General features: G+C 39.0%; 2 protein-coding genes and 1 pseudogene across 2 annotated transcripts in view; all 3 read right to left on the bottom strand.

Annotated features, from left to right (window-relative positions):
* Positions 1 to 4,382, bottom strand: part of Xrn1 (5'-3' exoribonuclease 1) — a 97,705-nt gene extending 93,323 nt beyond the window's left edge. Inside the window, exon 1 of the mRNA XM_034483748.2 lies at positions 4,190 to 4,382. Within this exon, the coding sequence (XP_034339639.1) occupies positions 4,190 to 4,264 (75 nt within the window). The 5' untranslated portion in view covers positions 4,265 to 4,382. The remainder of the gene's footprint in view (positions 1 to 4,189) is intronic.
* A 2,356-nt stretch (positions 4,383 to 6,738) lies between these two features.
* LOC117693646 (radixin pseudogene) lies at positions 6,739 to 7,712 on the bottom strand (annotated as a pseudogene).
* Positions 7,713 to 11,454: 3,742 nt separating this feature from the next.
* The window catches only part of Atr (ATR checkpoint kinase), an 86,116-nt gene continuing 79,414 nt past the window's right edge, over positions 11,455 to 18,156 (bottom strand). The window contains exons 43-47 of the mRNA XM_034483747.2: positions 16,099 to 16,255; positions 15,840 to 15,993; positions 14,439 to 14,590; positions 12,690 to 12,795; positions 11,455 to 11,666 (exon numbers count right to left, since the gene is read on the bottom strand). Of these exons, the coding sequence (XP_034339638.1) occupies positions 11,493 to 11,666; positions 12,690 to 12,795; positions 14,439 to 14,590; positions 15,840 to 15,993; positions 16,099 to 16,255 (743 nt within the window). The 3' untranslated portion in view covers positions 11,455 to 11,492. The remainder of the gene's footprint in view (positions 11,667 to 12,689; positions 12,796 to 14,438; positions 14,591 to 15,839; positions 15,994 to 16,098; positions 16,256 to 18,156) is intronic.

The following is an 18,156-nucleotide window of genomic DNA, read 5'->3' as shown; positions in this document are numbered from 1 at the left end:
TTCTGCTGGAGGCCTACATAAGGACATTATAAGGAGGAAGATTCTGTTGGAACCTACTTCTACAGAAGACCAGCTTAAACAACTAGCATCACAACCAGGTCACAAGGAGGCTTAGACTTAAAGAATTAGCCAATTTTTAACAATAACGACAGTGATGCTTCTAAGAAAGGGGAGTCCAGCTTTTATATATTACTTCGGGGCTTTTGAGGCCCCGCTTGTGGTTTAGTACTAGAGACTTGGAGACATCTCTACAGTGTATGGCTGTAGGCTTTTGCTGGGGCAATCTCTCGGCTGGCTTCTTTCCACTGTGCCCTTTCACATGTTCTTACTGCTCTGCCTCTCTGTTCTTGTCCATGCTTCCTGTCTCTTGTCTCCCTGTCTGTCTGATCTTTAGGCCCTGGTCAAAACCTAAATAATTTGGCCTAAAAAATGCCTCATGCCTGGCAATCTAAGAAGGATTCATGGAACCCACAGTAGAAGGAGAAAACCTGACTCCTGAGGATTGTTCTCTAACCTTTACAATACAATGTACGCACCATGACATGCTCCCACATTCCCACATGTGTATCATTCATAATAAATACACACTAATAAAAAGTTGTTTCCCCTCTGGAAGTTTTGGGACATTAAATTCTGCAGCCACAATCCCAGCCTCTGCCTCTCTCTCCCCCCTTTCTGTGGTACTGGGGAATTAAACCTTAGTGTCCTCCCATGGAGCTAGCTCTATCCCCACTGCTGTTGTGAAAAGGCTTTACTGTGAAATAGTCTCTCTGAGTCACTCAAACTGTTCTTCAACTCGTCCTGCAACCCAGCCTCTAGAGTAGTTGGGATGTCAGGTATAGGTCTTGGGGTGGGGGAACACATATGATATGACACTCAAGTCTTTGGGTTTTTTTTTTTTTTTGGGGGGGGGAGGGTTTCTCTGTATAACCCTGACACTTGCTCTGTAGACCAGGCTAGCCTTGAACTCAGAGATCCATAGGCCACTACTGCCTGGCTCAGTCTTTGCTTTTTTTGAGATAAAAGTCTTTCTTACTCTGTAGTTCATGCTAGCTTTCAAATGGCCATCTTCTGCCTCAGCTGCCCTAGTGCTAAGATTACACACGTGTATCACCACAGCTGGGTGGGGGATGTAAACAAAAGCTTGTATTCAGGGCTGGAGAGATGGCTCAATGGTTAAGAGCACTTGTTACTCTTTTGGAGGACCTAAGTTCGGTTCCCAGTACCAACATGGTGATCCACAATCCATCTGTGACTCCAGTCCCAAGGATCCATGACTCTCTTTTGACCTCTAGGGGCACCAAGCATACAGGTGGTATACAGGTAACATAATCATATACATAAAAATGAAAGAATCGAGCCGGGAAATAGTGGCGCACGCCTTTAATCCCAGGACTTGGGAGGCAGAGGCAGGCGAATTTCTGAGTTCCAGGACAGCCTGGTCTACAGAGTGAGTTCCAGGACAGCCAGGGCTACACAGAAAAACCCTGTCTTGGAAAACAAACAAACAAACACCCCAAAAAACCCAAAAAAATTGAAATAAGTAAACAAATAAAGGTGTGTCATTTGGCCTCAATACTTTTTTGTTGTTTTCTTATATGAACCAAAATTTCTTGCACTTTAGAATGAGTAGGGGTCAGAAAAGCTTCAACTTCACAAGCTTTCTTTTGCAGAATGTTTTAAAAAATGGTAGTGTATTTTTTAAGATCCCTTGACTCTAATTCTTCCTCTCATCTGGATAATTTTCTTCTCTGTTTCTAGTATCCCCTCCATGATAACATTTGTTTGATTCTCAGTCACTTCTCCTTAGGGTATACATACTGTGCCACATAATGGTCCCTTGGTAGGTCAGCTTTGAATGTACAGGTGGGATACTGCCTTTTCTTCTGACAGATCAGTTTTAAAATAATTAAGATCCCCCCACCCCTAGTTTTAGGTACTGTTATCTAATTGGCTAGTATAGTCCTTATTGGAACTTACAGGGTAGTATGCTGGAGTTCTGTTCACAAAGTTCATCACTGTCTCTTGGTAGTTTGCCCTGTCTAGTAGTACTTTGACTCAGTAACATGGGGATACTGTATCACATGAATTGTTATAATTGTTTTATGGACTTTATCTAGTTTCTCTTTCTATTTTCATGTGATGATTCAAAGGATGAATAATTGTGCTGATAGCATCCTCCCTCTCCTCCCAAAACATCTTGCTCCTCATCCTCTCCTTCCAGGTATACTCCTGTTCACCTTGGCACCCACACAGGAAATTGTTCTTCACTTAGGTTTTTTGTTTGTTTTCTAAGGCAGGGTGTCTCAGTGAACCTGAAGCTCACTAGTCAGCTGGACAAGTTGGCCTGTGAGCCCTCGGGCTCCACCCATCCCTGTGCTCTAGTACTGGCTACAGGCACTCTATGCTACTCCCGGCTTTATGTGGGGACTTGGGTCCTCCCCTCCTAGTTTCCCTCTTTTGGTCTTCTGTTATAAAATATTTGTGAAAGGCCTAACCTTGATACATCAAGTTTCTTTTATGCATTTGTTTATTTATTTCTGTATAGGTGTTTTATAGGTGTTTTGCCTGGTCTGTGTACCATGCTGTGGAACTCCATTTACAAACAGTTGCGGATGCTAGAAACCCAGGTCCTCATAACTGGGGCTCTTAACCACAGAGCCATTTCTCCATCCTCCGTGTGTGTGTGTGTGTGTGTGTGTGTGTGTGTGTGTGTGTACCTGTCTATTTCCCTACCTCTGCCTCCTCTGCTGGGATTGAAGGTGTAGGACACCATGCCCCACTGATGCACCAACAAATTTTACAGTTTACTTTTAGTGTAATTTAAAAGCAATTCTTACTTTCAGTTTTTCAATCTACTGTAAAACTTTCACAAAATCTATCTTGCTTTCTGTGTCACAATGTTGCTTTAAAAGATTGTTTTTTTTTTTTTTTTTTTGCAACAAAATTTCTCAGGATGGAGAATTCAAGATATTTTAACCAAATAAATGTCTGTGACCAATGAGCACAGAATAAAAATGTTATTGAACACATTAGATGCTAGAAAGTATTTATTGGTCAAAGATCTTGAAAAAGAAAAACAATGTCTCCATTTTCACTTTTCTCCCTGAAAATAAATACCATCTAAATTTAACCCAATCAAATAAATACCATCTAAACTTAACTAAGTGGAAGACAAGTCAGCATTTTAGAACTTTTATAAGATTTCTTTTATATGCAACTACCATTAGAACTTAATATCGAAAGAATTATAAATACCTTAAAAACAAAACAAAAATCCCAAATAATTGACAATTCCCAGCATCAATGCAGCACTACTTATCACAAGTAATTTAATTAGCTATACAAATTTCAAAAATAAGGCTTTTTTTTTTTCTGTAAACCAAAGTCATTATCGAAGCCATTCAATGTGACATACTAAATTATCACAGTCTAGTTTACCTATTAAAACATTTGGTTTCTCTCCTCCGTTATTCAAACATGCAAATATATTCTAGTATATAAATATACAAATACACACTTTAAGAACTCACATAAAGGCTACTGTGGAGTCATTATACACTAAGTATTAGTAATAATGTTTCGAGATCTTGCTGTCATATCAAAGCCTTTAAGCACCACCCTCCCCGTCCCTGCGCTCCATCCAAACGTTTTGTTCGTTTAGACAATAGGGGGTCGGTACTTTCTAGGGGGCTAACAGGAGCATGGAAAAAGTATCAAAACCTAAGACACTAGCTACCTACAGCAACCGGTCCAGGAGTCGAGGTTAAACGCAGCTCTTCACAGCTGGAGTATTCCGCGATTCCACCACAGGGACGTTATTGCTTGTACACCTTCTGTTGCTTTGCTTGGGATGAGGGACCCGAGAAGACGTCCCACACAGCTTCGCAGCCTAAAGCGAAGCGCCAGGTCCAGTTCCCAGGAGGACAGAAAGGGTTCATTAAAAGCCTTCCTACTAAGGGCTCCTTTGGAAGTCCTGGAGTGCTCTCCCAGGGGGGCGCAGACCTGCCACAAGCCACTCTGATCTGACCTGCCTCTACCCAGTGCGGCTCAGGTGCAAGCCTGGGTCCCCCTTCTCTTCCTCCCGTCCGGCCGCTGACCAGCACCGCCGGCAGCTGGAAGGCCAGGGTCCCACAGCGCAGAGAGGCCCGCGGGCCCGCTTTTTGCGCCGCGGCCTGAGCTCACCCACCTGATGCTCCTTCACCACTTCACTGAGGCAGGGGTACCGCTCCGAGATCCATCGGTAAAACTTGGGGACTCCCATTTTGACCGTCGACACTAATTCCAGCCGGTGCAGAAACGAAACCAAACGCCCCGCCCGGGCCTCCGCCGCCGCCTCCGGCCGTCGCTCGGAGGATGACAACACAAGGTCCGCCAGACCATAGAGCAAACCCAGGGCCTAGAGGGGCAGGACGGCACTGGTGGGCGGTGGGTCCTGTCTATCCCGCTGCCTCTCTACTCTTCCATACCCGGTGGTGACACCGCAAGAGGCGTGATCTGTGCATTAGGCGAGCTCAGGTTTAAGATGCCAATTGATTGAGGTGTGGACTTGCAGATGGTAATGAGAACGTTTAAGGGACAGCTGGTTAGATTTATGTTAACTTGAGACATGGCAGAGTCGTTGGGAAGAGAAACCTCAACTGAGAAAAATGTTGCTTCCAGATTGGCCTGTGGGAATATTTTGATTAATGATCAATGCGGGAGGACCCATCTGATTGTGTGCTGCTGCCACCCCTGGGCCGGTGGTCTTTTTTTTTTTCTTTTTCTTTCTTTCTTTTCTTTTCTTTCTTTTTTTTTTTTTTTAGCTTTTGTCACTTGTTAACCAATGAATATTATCCAAAATTAGAGATGTAATTGTAATTTACTTGTAGAACATGAAATTATGCTAATGGGAAATTACCAAATACTCATTAGTGTGTTTTTACATTGCTATATGAACATGTGCTCTCAACTGCTAATGATAAATGTTATAATTGATGCAATCACTATGAAAACCCATTTTGCAAATGGCTGTTCCTGTTTAGAAAAATTCATACATCTATAAAAATGGATTAAACCCACTTTAATCCTAATCTACAAATAGACTATTAACAGCAAATATAACTGGTATCCTCTCAACACTGTAACAACTAGTATAGCAATGACAAAGTACACAATGCAAATAGAAAAAAAAAAACGTCAAAATCTGAGGGAAGTCAATTCTGTTATCAATAAGGACTATTGCTCTGATGCTTTGGAAAAGTGAACACTCATACTTTGAAAAGTCTGAGTGGTAAGGCCTCCAGTCTCTCCCTCTCTGTCTGAGTGGTAAGGCCTCCGATCTCTCAAAATCTATGATTTTGAAGCATGTGCACAACCACTGTACAACAGTCACTTCAAGGCTAACCAGTTGTCTTTTGTCCTACAGAGTCCAAAAAATATATTAACCTTTTCCTTTTTATAATGTCTGCCCAAATTAATCCTTTTTAAGTCAGCAAAAATAAAAAACAGCACAAAACCAAGTTGAATCTACTGTGTGTGAAAACTGCTTAATAAAATGGCAACTGTCACTGATAAATGTTAAGTTTGAGTGCATAATACCAAATGGAAAGTAGCTGAACCACACAGAGAAAACAAGGCTTTCTGTAGCTTCAAATTCAGGTGCTTCATGATCAGAGAATGTAAGAACAGCTTTCTAGCTGGAAAGACTTCCTCAGTAAGACGTAATTGAAATAAAATTTGTTTTTAGAGATTGCAAATAAAATAAGCAGTGATTTAGAAACCAAATATGCTAAAACGATGTTACCCATCCCATCAAGAACGAAGAGTGGGAATGCTTCATGTGCTGCAAAGGCAATGTCTTTCTCACAAAGGTTCACTCCACTTCCTCAGACACAGAACACCCATCAGGGAACAGCACACCAGTGAGAATATATAATCCAAACACAACTCAGAGTCCCACAATTCAACAAAAAGGCAGTTAAAACATTAGCACTGGTATCTCAAAAGCATACTCAATGAAGGACATGATTGGGACTGCCCATGGGTAACAGACTGTGTGTGAACGGTCACCATGTGAAGAGTGAGGTAGTGTTATGTTCCTGGAATTGATGTTTCCATATGCTGCCCTTGCAGAAAGGCCATGGTTTGGGTTTTTATTTTCCCCTTCAATTAGAATTAGCTATCATCAAGAGTTACCTTCTACTGAACATCTGTGTTTCTAAATCATCCTAAGAACAAAACTTGCATTTTTTTCAGAGACCACGAACTTACAGGCAGTGCTTCATGAATAATTTTCCTAAGAGCAACTGCCTAGTGGGTATATCGCTGAAATGACAGGCAAGGAAAGCCACCATAGGACTACAGGACACGAAAAACCATCACTCAAGCTGAGATGACTGTACTTAAGTAAAGCAAACACTCAATAAAGTAATTAGGGGACTTCTGTAATAATTAACCAATGGCTGCATACTGTGCTGTCCAACATTCTAATCATTTTGTGATGTAGTCCCATATCTGTCTGTCTACCCAACTAACTCATTTTAAACACCTCCAGTCTGATCTGTGTGACACCAGGATTACAGCTCTATCGTGAGAGGTCATGAGAAGGCCACATTGACAAAACACGTGAATGACATGGAGATGTATGTAGCCTACAACATGGGAAGGGCAAAGAAAACTGAGCTCATTAAGTGAACATGCATTGAAATGTCCACCATTATCCTAAGATGTACACAGTGCTCAAAGCACATACACACATTTGTCAGACATGGCCATCAGTATTAATATTCAACTGAAAAAGATGAAACAAACAAAAAGTGAAAAATGTACAAAAAGGTGACAGAATGCCATTATCCATTCCCTGGACAAAAGAAAAATGACCAAATATGACATCACACTGCCTTAATGCTGAAGCACGCCCTTCAGTGTTCTGCTATGAGCACAGTCAAGTGGTATCCGTGCTTTGGCAAGGTGGATGCCTCCACTGCATCTGCATAGGCCTGCTTTCTCAGGTGGTTCAGCTTATGAAGGACACGGATCACAAGAACAACTCTCACATGGCTTCAAACTCATCAATATGCTGCTTGGTGTTGCCTTGTCGAATCTGTCGGAGAGTCTTGTATTTATCACAGCCTGCCTTGACATTCTCAGCATGAAGAACATCATTCTGTGTCTTCTTGGTTTCATCTCTGGCTTGGGCTAATTCTGAACTTAATGCCTGGAGCTGCTTCTTCACGCGTTTGTTCTTCTGAGTTTCTGTTACCCGCTCTTCTTTGCTTCTGTGGTTCATCACCCCCTCGCTGGACAGCTCTGCGCTGGCCTCAGCACTGTTTTCATCTTGCTCTTCATGCTCATTCTCTGTGGGAGGAATGACTGGGGGCGGGGGCGGGGGCGGGGGAGGAGGTGCAGACATTACAGTTTTTAACTCTTCTTTGGTCTTTTCCAAGTCTTCTTGAGCTGCAAAAGCTTTGTGCTGCCACTCAGTAGCTTCCTCTTCCTTCTTCTTGGCTTCTTCTAAAAGTACGATCTTGGCAGTGAATTCGGCAAGTTCTGCTGCCAGCTGCTCTTGGTTCTTCATCTGGTCAGCAGCTTGCTTGGGCTGGTGGTCTTATGGTATGTGAGAGAGGCTGAGTGAACAAGCCAGAAAGCAATGGTCCTCCATAGCTTCTTCGATTTCTCCTTCAAGTTCCTTTGATGATGGGCTGTGATGTGGAAGTGTAAGCCAAATAAACCCTTTCCTTCCTAAGTTGCTTTTGGTCATGGTGTTTATAACAGCAATGGAAACCTTAAGTAAAACAGGTATTGGACATTTCATTTGTACTATGGGATCGTTAAATTCACTATTTTTCAACACAGACTTGAAAACGTCTGGTTAGTTTGTGAGGGGAATAATTCTCTGAGCAATGTAAACCTATTAGAAGAGGGTTTTGTTTTTTGGTTTTTTTTTCTAGCCTTTAAGAGTTTTAGTTTTCCTCTTTATTTCTTTTATTAAATTATCTTATTTACATTCCAAATTTTGACCCCCTTCCTGGCCCCCTCTCCCGGAGTTCTTCACCCCTCCTCCCAGTTCTGAGAGGATGCTTCCACACCGGCCCCCACCTCACATTTTGGCTGTTATCCCCATTGAGTCCTGGTAGCCTCTCACATCCCATATCTCTGAGACTTTCTAGAGGTTCCCCTTTCCCCTAACCTCCACTGCTGCATATTTTGATTCATTCTCCTGGCCCTCTGGGCATCTCACTTGTCTATCCACATACCTGATCCCGCCCCTCCTTTTCCACTTCCCTTCACCTCTCTGACCCAGTTTCCTTCCTCTACCCCCCCATGATTACTGTTCACCTTCAAAGTAGGTTTCCTTCCTTCTTGTTAAGCTTGTTAAGCTTCCTAAGGTCTGTGAGTTGTATTATGGGAAAGAGCAATTTCCCACAATTCCTAGACTCTGGGTTTCTCCCCTCACCCACAATTTTGGATACCCTGTTTCAAAACGAACAAACAAAATTCAAAAAGCCTGTTGTGGTCACTTAGGAGGCATAGGAGGATCAGAAGTTAAAGGCCATCCTCAGGGAAGTTCAGGGAGATCCCAGGTGATATGAAAGTCTCAACCCCAAAACTCATAAACCCGTGTGGCATCAAAGTCTGGATCTCAGCACTTGAAGGATAGAGGCAGGAAGATCAGCAGTTCAAGGTCATCCTCATCTACATAAGTTCCAGACTCATCTGCCCTACATGACACCCTGCTTCAACCAAACAGGATAAAAACTAATTTTTTTTGTTTTTTGTTTTTCGAGACAGAGTTTCTCTGAGTAGCCCTGGCTGTCCTGGAACTCACTCTGTAGACCAGGCTGGCCTCGAACTCAGAAATCCGCCTGCCTCTGCCTCCTGAGTGCTGGGATTAAAGGTGTGCGCCACCACTGCCCGTTGGAGAAAAACTATTATGAACATTTCTGTTTCTGTTTTTATTAATTATGTGACTTTCCTTACAGTAAGTACTTCAGAAGTTATTGGATTCTTTCCTTTGGCATTGCTTGTCTTCCATGATTAGCACTTGGACAATGTTCCATATATGTAACTTTAGTCTCCATGCAAGGGTTATATAGAGAAAACTCATTCACAAGTACTTTCTCCTCTTAATATCTACAAACTCACACAAAATATTGTTTTATTCTTTTTTTGAGACAGAGTATCTCTGTATGGTGGGTTATCCTGAAACTCTATGTAGACCAGGCTAGTCTTGAACTCACAGAGATTCACCTGCTTCTGATTCCCAAGTACTGAGATAGGAGGTGTGTACCACTACACCCAGCTTTTTTTTAAAATTTAATTTAATTTTTTTTTTTACTTACTCACATTACATCCTGAATGACTCCCTCCTGGTCACCCCTCCTACAATTCTTCCCCTCTTCTCCCTCTCCTTCTCCCTCTAACCTGACACTTCAAGTTCTCTCCTCTCCCACTGACTGAGTCCAGAAAAGATAGTCCAGCTAGAATATATCCCATTTACAGGCAACCCAGCTTTTTTCTTAAAGTGTTTCCAAATCTCATTGTCTTTATACAGGTTAGATTTGTAAAAAATATCTCACATAGGAAATGAAAATCAGCCGAACAGTGGTGGCGCACGCCTTTAATCCCAGCACTTGGGAGGCAGAGGCAGGTGGATTTTTGAGTTCGAGGACAGCCTGGTCTACAGAGTGAGTTCCAGGACAGAGCTAGGACTACACAGAGAAACTCTGTCTCGAAAAACAAAACAAAACAAAACAAAACAAACAAACAAAAAAAGGAAATGAAAAATTATAAAGCATTGACCTTGACCTGCTGTGAAAAGACACCATGACCAAGGCAACTCTTATAAGGACAACATTTAATTGGGGCAGGCTTACAGGTTTAGAGGTTCAGTCCACTATCATAAAGGCAGGAAGCATGGCAGCATTCAGGCAGGCTCAGAGTTCAGCATCTTGTTCCAAAGGCAAACAGAAGACTGGCTTCCAGGGAGCTAGGAGGAGAATCTAAAAGCCCATGGCCACAGAGACACAGCTATGCCAACAAGGTAACACCTCCTAATAGTGCCACTCCCTGGACCAAGCATATACAAACCATCACACATTGTATTTAGAAAATGATTCTTAAAAAAATATATATGGGGAATGGATATAGAATATGTAATACATATGTACATATTTTCAATAATTAATAACTTATCTATCTTTTGTAGGAAAATTGATGCAAGTGGAGATCAACATATTAAGTAAATTAACTGAGTCTCAGAAAGATAACATTTTCTTTCATATATGGTTCCTAGATTTTATATAGCTACTTAAAATCATGTATGTATATGTGACAAGAAAGTAGAGACAATACTGTTGAAGGAAACAAAGGAGACTGAGGCAGGGGAACAACAGGAAGTGGGGAAGGAATTTGTTCAAAGTATATTATGTATTTGTTTGAAATGATCTTTATGTAATCTAGTACTATGTACAACTAAAATCCATCAATAAAAATTAACTAATTAAACATGTTTATATGAATAAAATGCCTAAATCAAATTGAAATGGATAAAAAGCACACACATGCATGCCCCCAACACACAGAGTATCTAAAAAGATTTTCTAATTATCCTGTCCTTAACTGTTTGTATCAAATCTGAGTAGGAAATTGTATGTTCAGTTTTCACACTCATGCCTTCTGGTTTATTATGGTTTACTTCATTATATTTTTACTTATAGGAAAAAACAAGGCAGAGTTCTATTCAGCAGTTTCCCATTTGACTGTAATAAATATTACTTTACAATTCTTTTCATTTTAATCTATTAGTAAATGTGCAGAAAACATCTAAACAAATTAAAAACTTTAGATTTAAAAATCTTATCCAATTTTAAATATTGGTGTTTTCTACAACTACTGTACTGAGTACTGTGGCACATCAACAGTGTGGTGTTTTTAAATGTACAGAATGTTGGGGTTAAGATGTGGCTCAATGGTAGAACATATACTTAGCATGGTTCAGTCTTCAGTATCACCAATAATTACACAGCTGATTTAGTTTCTCTTCTTTGATCACATTTTCACATATACTAGAGCTTTATGAAGTGAATTTAATGATAAGCTATCATTTCCTACAGGGCAGAAGAGGCAGCTCTGGGTACATGTCCAGTCCAGTACCAACATGAATTCAATATAACTTTTGTTGCTATTCTAACAAAACCTTATACTAACACTTTGAAAAGAAAATTGATATAAAGTATAAAATGAAATTAGGTTGGCTGGTTCCTTGCAATCACATTATTTTTTGATCATGAGAATATATGTTTTATTTCTCTAGTTGGACTAAACATGTACTAAGAAATCAGTGTTTAATAATTAAACCCGTTATTTTAGATACTGTTAAAAATCACAGAGACATACTAATTTCTCTGAGAATATAAGTAAATGTATGTTGTACTTTAGAATTAAAGGCAAACCACTGATTAATAACATGGGTTTCAGATTATTAATATATTCTTTGAAATAATTTTATTTTACATATATGGGGTCCAACCAAGGTACATCTGACAGAGTAAGTTTTCATCTGTAGCTTCTTGTATGAGGTAATGCACATGTCCTTCAATAGATAACGGGAGCCCTGTTACTCTATTTCGGGTCTTGATTACACCTTGTAGTCGTTGTTCAATGTCAAGAACATGGGTCTTGGCCTAAAAAAGATACAGAAAGTCATTAAGGCTACAGACCCAATACAATTTGGAGTTTCTACTTTTCTCACTTAATGTTAGCAGTGTTTGACTAAACAATATCCCATTGTAGAAATGAAACAAATTCAATTAACTTGAGAGCTCACTTTGATGTGTACAATGACTGAATATGTACTAATGGGACATGTTTCTGCAATATAAAAACCATTAGGTAACTCTGCATGCACATCACAATTCCAGGAAAAGTAATAATTTGAAACATCTGTTTTGAGGGCAAGAGGTATAGTTCAGCAGTGGATTGCCTATTGCCTGTTTAGTAGACAGGAGACCCTGGGTTTTATTCCCTTCCACTATCAAACAAAATAAAGCAAACAGAAAGCAACCTATTTTAAAATGTTTGTTCTTAAATATTTTAGTGAAGATTTTTTTTTTTTTTTTTTTTTTTTTGGTATTTCAAGACAGGGTTTCTTTGTGTAGCCCTGGCAGTCCTGGAACTCATTCTGTAGACCAGGCTGGCCTCGAACTCAGAAATCCACCTGCCTCTGCCTCCCAAGTGCTGGGATTAAAGGCATGGGCCACCACTGCCTGGCCTTTAGTGAAGATTCTAACAATGGTGGCAATACTCTACTGGTTAGTAAGCTTACATTAGTGCATGCAATGGAATTTTAAATAACTACTTGGGATTCTTTACATCTCTCTTAAGAAAAAGCATATCAGAATGCAAAATCAAGAATGATGTTACTTAGAAAAATAATTTCGGACTGCAGGATGAAGTCTGGGATTTGTTAACATTAATTAAAGCATATACTTAGCATACGCAAGGTCTTTGGTTGAGTTTCAAGCAGAAAAAGGAGGTTTCGGGGGGGGGGAAGGAATCTTCAGTGTGTATCTGTCAACTCTGAGGTTTTAAACAAATTTTCGATTTCAGGGTAATCAATTATTCTGGTCACTGATAATATCTGGAGTCAGTTCTCACTTAAAGAGAAAGAAACTATTAGCTCATGCCAAGCTGCAGCTTTTCCTAACCTTTTCATTGACAACTTCCCCAGTTTCATTCAGTGGTGCTTTGGAATGTCCTTTCACTGGTTTACTCCATTCCACGAGAGGATCATGCAGAAAAGTCTTTAAGACACTGAAATTGAAACATATAATTAGTAGTAATACATTCATTCCCTTTGCAGAAAAGAAATCTTACTTAAATCAATACTTAAAAGTAGAATAAGTGAAAAGTAGAATAAGTGAAGAATAGGAAGATAAAGGTATTATTACAAGATATAGGAGTATACTATATTTTCAAATAGCTTATGTGAAATTATTTTGGGAGTGGAAGGGGCAAGGTAAGGGAAAGGTAGAGAGGTAATATTGAAGGGACTCAGATGTCTTGGGGAGAATAAGATGAATTCTGTGACATCTCAAAATGTATACTGTCAACTGTTAAATGAGTATTAACTTATTCTCTACTATGTTCAAGGAATATATAATACCTTCAGTTACCATACAGATTAATCCCACATCTTTCTGTGCTCTAGATATTAACTCCAACTGCCTCTGGAAACTTGTCTGGATATATTATAAACATCTCAAATTATCTTCCAAACAAAATTAAGTGTCTTTTTCTAGCTATTTTTTCTATATTCCTAAATCAACAACAAACATCATTTGTACTCTTGCCCTAAACAAAAAATAAACTATCATCCTTAACTGTTGTTCATCTGTCATCCAGTTTTACATACAAAACCAGTTCAGAATCCCCCTACTCACTCCATCTCTGCTACCACTGCTCCATTCAGGTATAGCCTGGAACTCATTTCTTTTTCTCATTTCTTTTTTAAAATTTCCTTCATAAAACTCATTTACTTTTACTTCTCAGAATACTTTTCTCCTGTACTTGGTTAGTGATTTAAGATTTCAGCCACTTCAAACGGTTATTTTTTGACTTTTCTAGAAAAAAAGTGTGTGTGTGGCTCTCTTACTGACACATAAGATGATGAGTGTTCCTTTATGTTTGACAAAGTATTATTCTAGAATGTCTAGAATTCTTCTTTTAAAAGTATTTAGACAAGAAAGGAAGGAAGGAAGGAAGGAAGGAAGGAAGGAAGGAAGGAAGGAAGGAAGGGCATTACAATTTGAAAAGAAACAGTCTATTACCTGGTAGTTGAATAAATAAACCATGATCTCATTAATATAATAGAACACTACTTGGTAACTGAAATCAAGTACTTACATATGATGAACCTTGAAACCACTATGCTACATGAAAGAAGACAGACACAAAAGGTGGCACATTAAATGATCAAACTGACATTAAATGTCCACTAAAGCCAGAGATAGGGAGTGGATTAGTGGAAGGGGAAAGGAGGAAGGAATTGAGAAGAACTGGTAATGCCCACAGAAGTGTTCTGTGTCAGGTGCCGAACATATCTTAAAATTAGAGAATGCTAGTGAATGAGTAATTATGGAACTATTCTGAAACCCTCAGAAAAGTTTTTTTGTGTGTGTGTGGGGTGGGAGGTGATAGATCTTACTAGTACTGATTGGACTGGAACTCAGTATATAGACTGGGATGGCCTAGAACTTACATGATTCTTTTGCCTCTGTCTCTTGAGTACTGGAATGACAAGTATCCAAGGACCATCATGCGAAGCCCCAAGTTATTATTTCTAAAAATATACTTTAAGTAACACAGAGTGGTTTCTATGTAAAGAATATGTATTAATAGAGCAGTATTTACATTCAAGGTCACTAGTAGATTATTTACAAAGTACATATAATTACCTCATTAAAGGTTCTCTCTGATCCCTCATCAGCCTCAGTGTAACTTCACATGCTCTTCGAAACAGACCCTCTGTTCCCATAGGACCCATTCCATTAACCATATTATGAGTCAGTCGAAATGGTACAATTTCTGGAACTTCAAATGTTTCTCCCTTAAAAATAAAGAGTTTTATAAATGGCAATAATAAACTTAAAAAACCTTTGCTCAGACAGTTTGGAACTTCATGTCTAGACTCTTAGGAAAGAGAAAAATATCCTCCAAATATTTATATAAGTACATAGAGTCATCTGTTGAAAAGAGCCATATAGCCGGGCAGTGGTGCCACATGCCTTTAATCCCAGCACTTGGGAGGCAGAGGCAGGTGGATTTCTGAGTTCGAGGCCAGCCTGGTCTACAGAGTGAGTTCCAGGACAGCCAAGGCTATACAGAGAAACCCTGTCTCAAAAAAACAAAACAAAAATAAAAAAAAACAAAAATCAAAAAAACAAACAAAAAACAAACAAACAAACAAAAAAAAAAAAAAAAAAAAAAAGAAAGAAAAGAGCCATATAATACTGCCTTTGCTTTTGGTCAATTTGAAACCATGGCTTAATCGTAGATACAAGATCAAGAAGATGAATGGATTCACTTTGTCCAGTTTAGTATACTGAATATTATACTGCATAGTTACACATTCAATACTCATTCTCAATAACATAATGTGCAACAATTCTCATGTCTATGGTCCTAAATTCTCCTTTTGTATGGTTTGGTCTATACCATTTATTTATCTTTGATTTCTTTTCAGCCGAATCTATGGACTTTTTCATCTTCCTGTGATAGCTAATGGCATCCCAAAGAAGATAGGTCAACGAAAACTGAAATGATTTTCTAATCTTCCTCTAGAATTGTAATAGGAGAAAATTATTGAAGTACTTAAAGATGTATCCATTAGCCTTAATTTACTCTCAAGGACCCACTTTGGTACTATTTGTTGTGGCTGTTATTACCATTTAGTTGCTAGGGCTTGAAATCAGGACCTAGCATATTTTGTAAGTGCTCTACTACTGAACTGTACCCTAGCTTGACTTTTTCGTTAACCTAGATCAGACTTAAATATACTGTCAAATTTGGAAATGTTAAACAACTCCAGCTTTATGGAACTAGGTCTCTGTAAAATGAACTGATCTGCCCAAGTTCACATAGCTACCAACAAAGTCAGGATTAAAGTTCATACCTTTCATATAGCATTCTTCCAACTTCTCTGCATCTTAAATAGCTTTCCTAAGGGATCCACTGATGAAAATCAGTCAAGAGACTTTGTGTTATGCAGCTATGACTAAAAGGTATAGCTAGGGAGAACAATTGTTGGAGAAAGAAAATTCAAGGGAATATATCCAATAACCGAAGTCACATCATACCTTATTAAAAAGACAGTTGAAGTCTACATGTACACATTCACCAGTGAAAGAATCAAAAAGAATATTTTCACCATGACGGTCTCCAAGCCCCAGGATGTAGCCGACCATCGACATGACTGCAGTAGAACGGCAGTATGCAGATCTGCTACTGTACCTAAAGAAGTACGATGCTTGTCAAATACGTTGTGCCAGGTTAAGTAAAAAAAGATAAAAATTTAAAAAGGAACATTAAACTATAGCAATATTCTTGGTAACTTGCCATGATGTAGGATCAGGGAATGTTCTCAGAAACCACTCATGAAAAACAGGAGGGTGCCTGGGCAGTAGTAATTCTTGGAATACTTTGAGTTTTTCAGATAAAGCTGCTGACTTTGGTAGCATACACTGGCGAAGCTCCTTTCCTGTCATATACACTCCTACAAAGCAAAATGATTTTAATTGTTTGTACAGCCAAATGAGAAAAGAAGCAAAATAATTTTGTTAAAATATGACAGTGTCAACTTTTGCTACAACTGAAAAGCAAGAATGGAAAAATACCAATTATGCATATTAATGGTTATAACTTGACAGCATAATAATAAACCCTACTATTTTTCTTTAATACTTATTAAAAGTACAGCCTCTGTCATGGTTTGAATATGCTTAGCCCAAGGAGTGGCACTACTTGGAGGTGTGGCCTGTTGGAATAGGTGTGTCACTTTGGGCATGGACTTTAAGACCCTAGCTGCCTGGGAGTCAGTATTCTGCTAGCAGCTTTCTAGAAGATGAAGATGTAGAACTCTCAGCTCTTCCTGCACCATGCCTGCCTGGATGCTGCCATGTTCCTGCCTTGATGATAATAGACTGAACCTCTGAACCTGTAAGCCAGCCCCAATTAAATGCTCTAAGACTTGCCATGGTCACGTTGTCTGTTCACAGCAGTAAAACCCTAACTAAGACAGCCTATTATTATTGAAAATTAATATAAACAAATAAGCAAACAAACCCAATGTTTCATCAAATAACCCCAGAATATAAGGTTCAGAATAATTCAGGTGTGAGCTATTACTCTGAACTGCAAAAATGCTACACTGTTACTAAAATTATAGTAATTGTTCTTGATCAGAATGTCATACTGGGGTAAATTGAACTACTAGTAAAAAGGACAAATTGGTACTCTGAAATAATTTATTCTAAGGCTAGTGTATGAAACTCCTGAATTACTATTACTGTTATTTAAATCCAGCTCTCACTCTACAGCCAGGGCTATCCTAGAATTTAGAAATTTATTTTGTAAACCAGGCAGTCTTAAACTTTTAGTAATCCTCCTTTCTCTGCATCCCGAGTGCTGATTATAGGCATGTGCCATTACACCCAATATGTTATTGACTGTCTTTTCTTTTTGTGAGAAAGCGTTTCATTATGTTGCTCTGGATAGCCTGGAACTCACTGTGTTGACCAGACTGACCTTAAACTCAAATAGATCTGCCTGCCTCTCTTTCCTAAGAGCTAGGATTAACGGGTGTCCAGCTATGCCTGGCATGTAACTAATTTTTTGTTTGCTTGATTTGTTGTTTTTGAGACAGGTCTCACTATGTAGCTCTGGCTATCCTAGAACTCACTATGAGATCAGGCTAGCCTCAAACTCACAGAAATCCACCTGCCTCTATCTTCCAAGTGCTGGGAAAAAAGGCTTGTATCAACACTCCTAGCTTTAGCATATTACTAATTTTTAAGACAAACCTTAGACTGAAAATCATCTGGATACTAAAGTCTTATGGACAAGCTCATAGTTTGAGACTTCTAGCCTCATTCATTGGATAGTTCTACCATATTTATAAAATGGATTCTTAACATTTGATTGAGTCTTTTTCAGTTCAAGATGTTTGCTCACCATGTAACCTTGAACTAGTTATTTAGATAATTTGGCTTGTAAATGAATGAAATGATCTATATAACATGCGTAGTATAATACCCATACTATTGTAATTTGTCAATACTACTATTGTTATGAACTAAATTGTGTTTCTTTAAAAATTATGTCAAATAGCTGCTGTGGTGGTGGATGACTTTAATTCCAGCACTCAGGAGGCAAAGACAAGGAGATATCTGTGGATGTAAGACCAGCCTGGTTTACATAGTAGGTTCAAGGACAGCCAGGGCTATATAGTGAGAGACCTTGTCTCAACACTCCCAACATTATTTGGAAATATGATCTTTGCATTTTTAAGTTTAAGAAGTTTAAGAAGAGTGTATTATGGTGGAATTATAATTCAATAATCCAACAACTTGTATTCTTTTTTTTGTTTGTTTTTTGTTTTGTTTTTCGAGACAAGGT

Source organism: Arvicanthis niloticus, chromosome 21 (genome assembly GCF_011762505.2).
Source record: "Arvicanthis niloticus isolate mArvNil1 chromosome 21, mArvNil1.pat.X, whole genome shotgun sequence".
NCBI classification, from domain to species: Eukaryota; Metazoa; Chordata; class Mammalia; order Rodentia; family Muridae; genus Arvicanthis; species Arvicanthis niloticus.
Note: the sequence above shows the minus strand (reverse complement) of the source record. Positions and strands in the feature narration are given on the sequence as shown.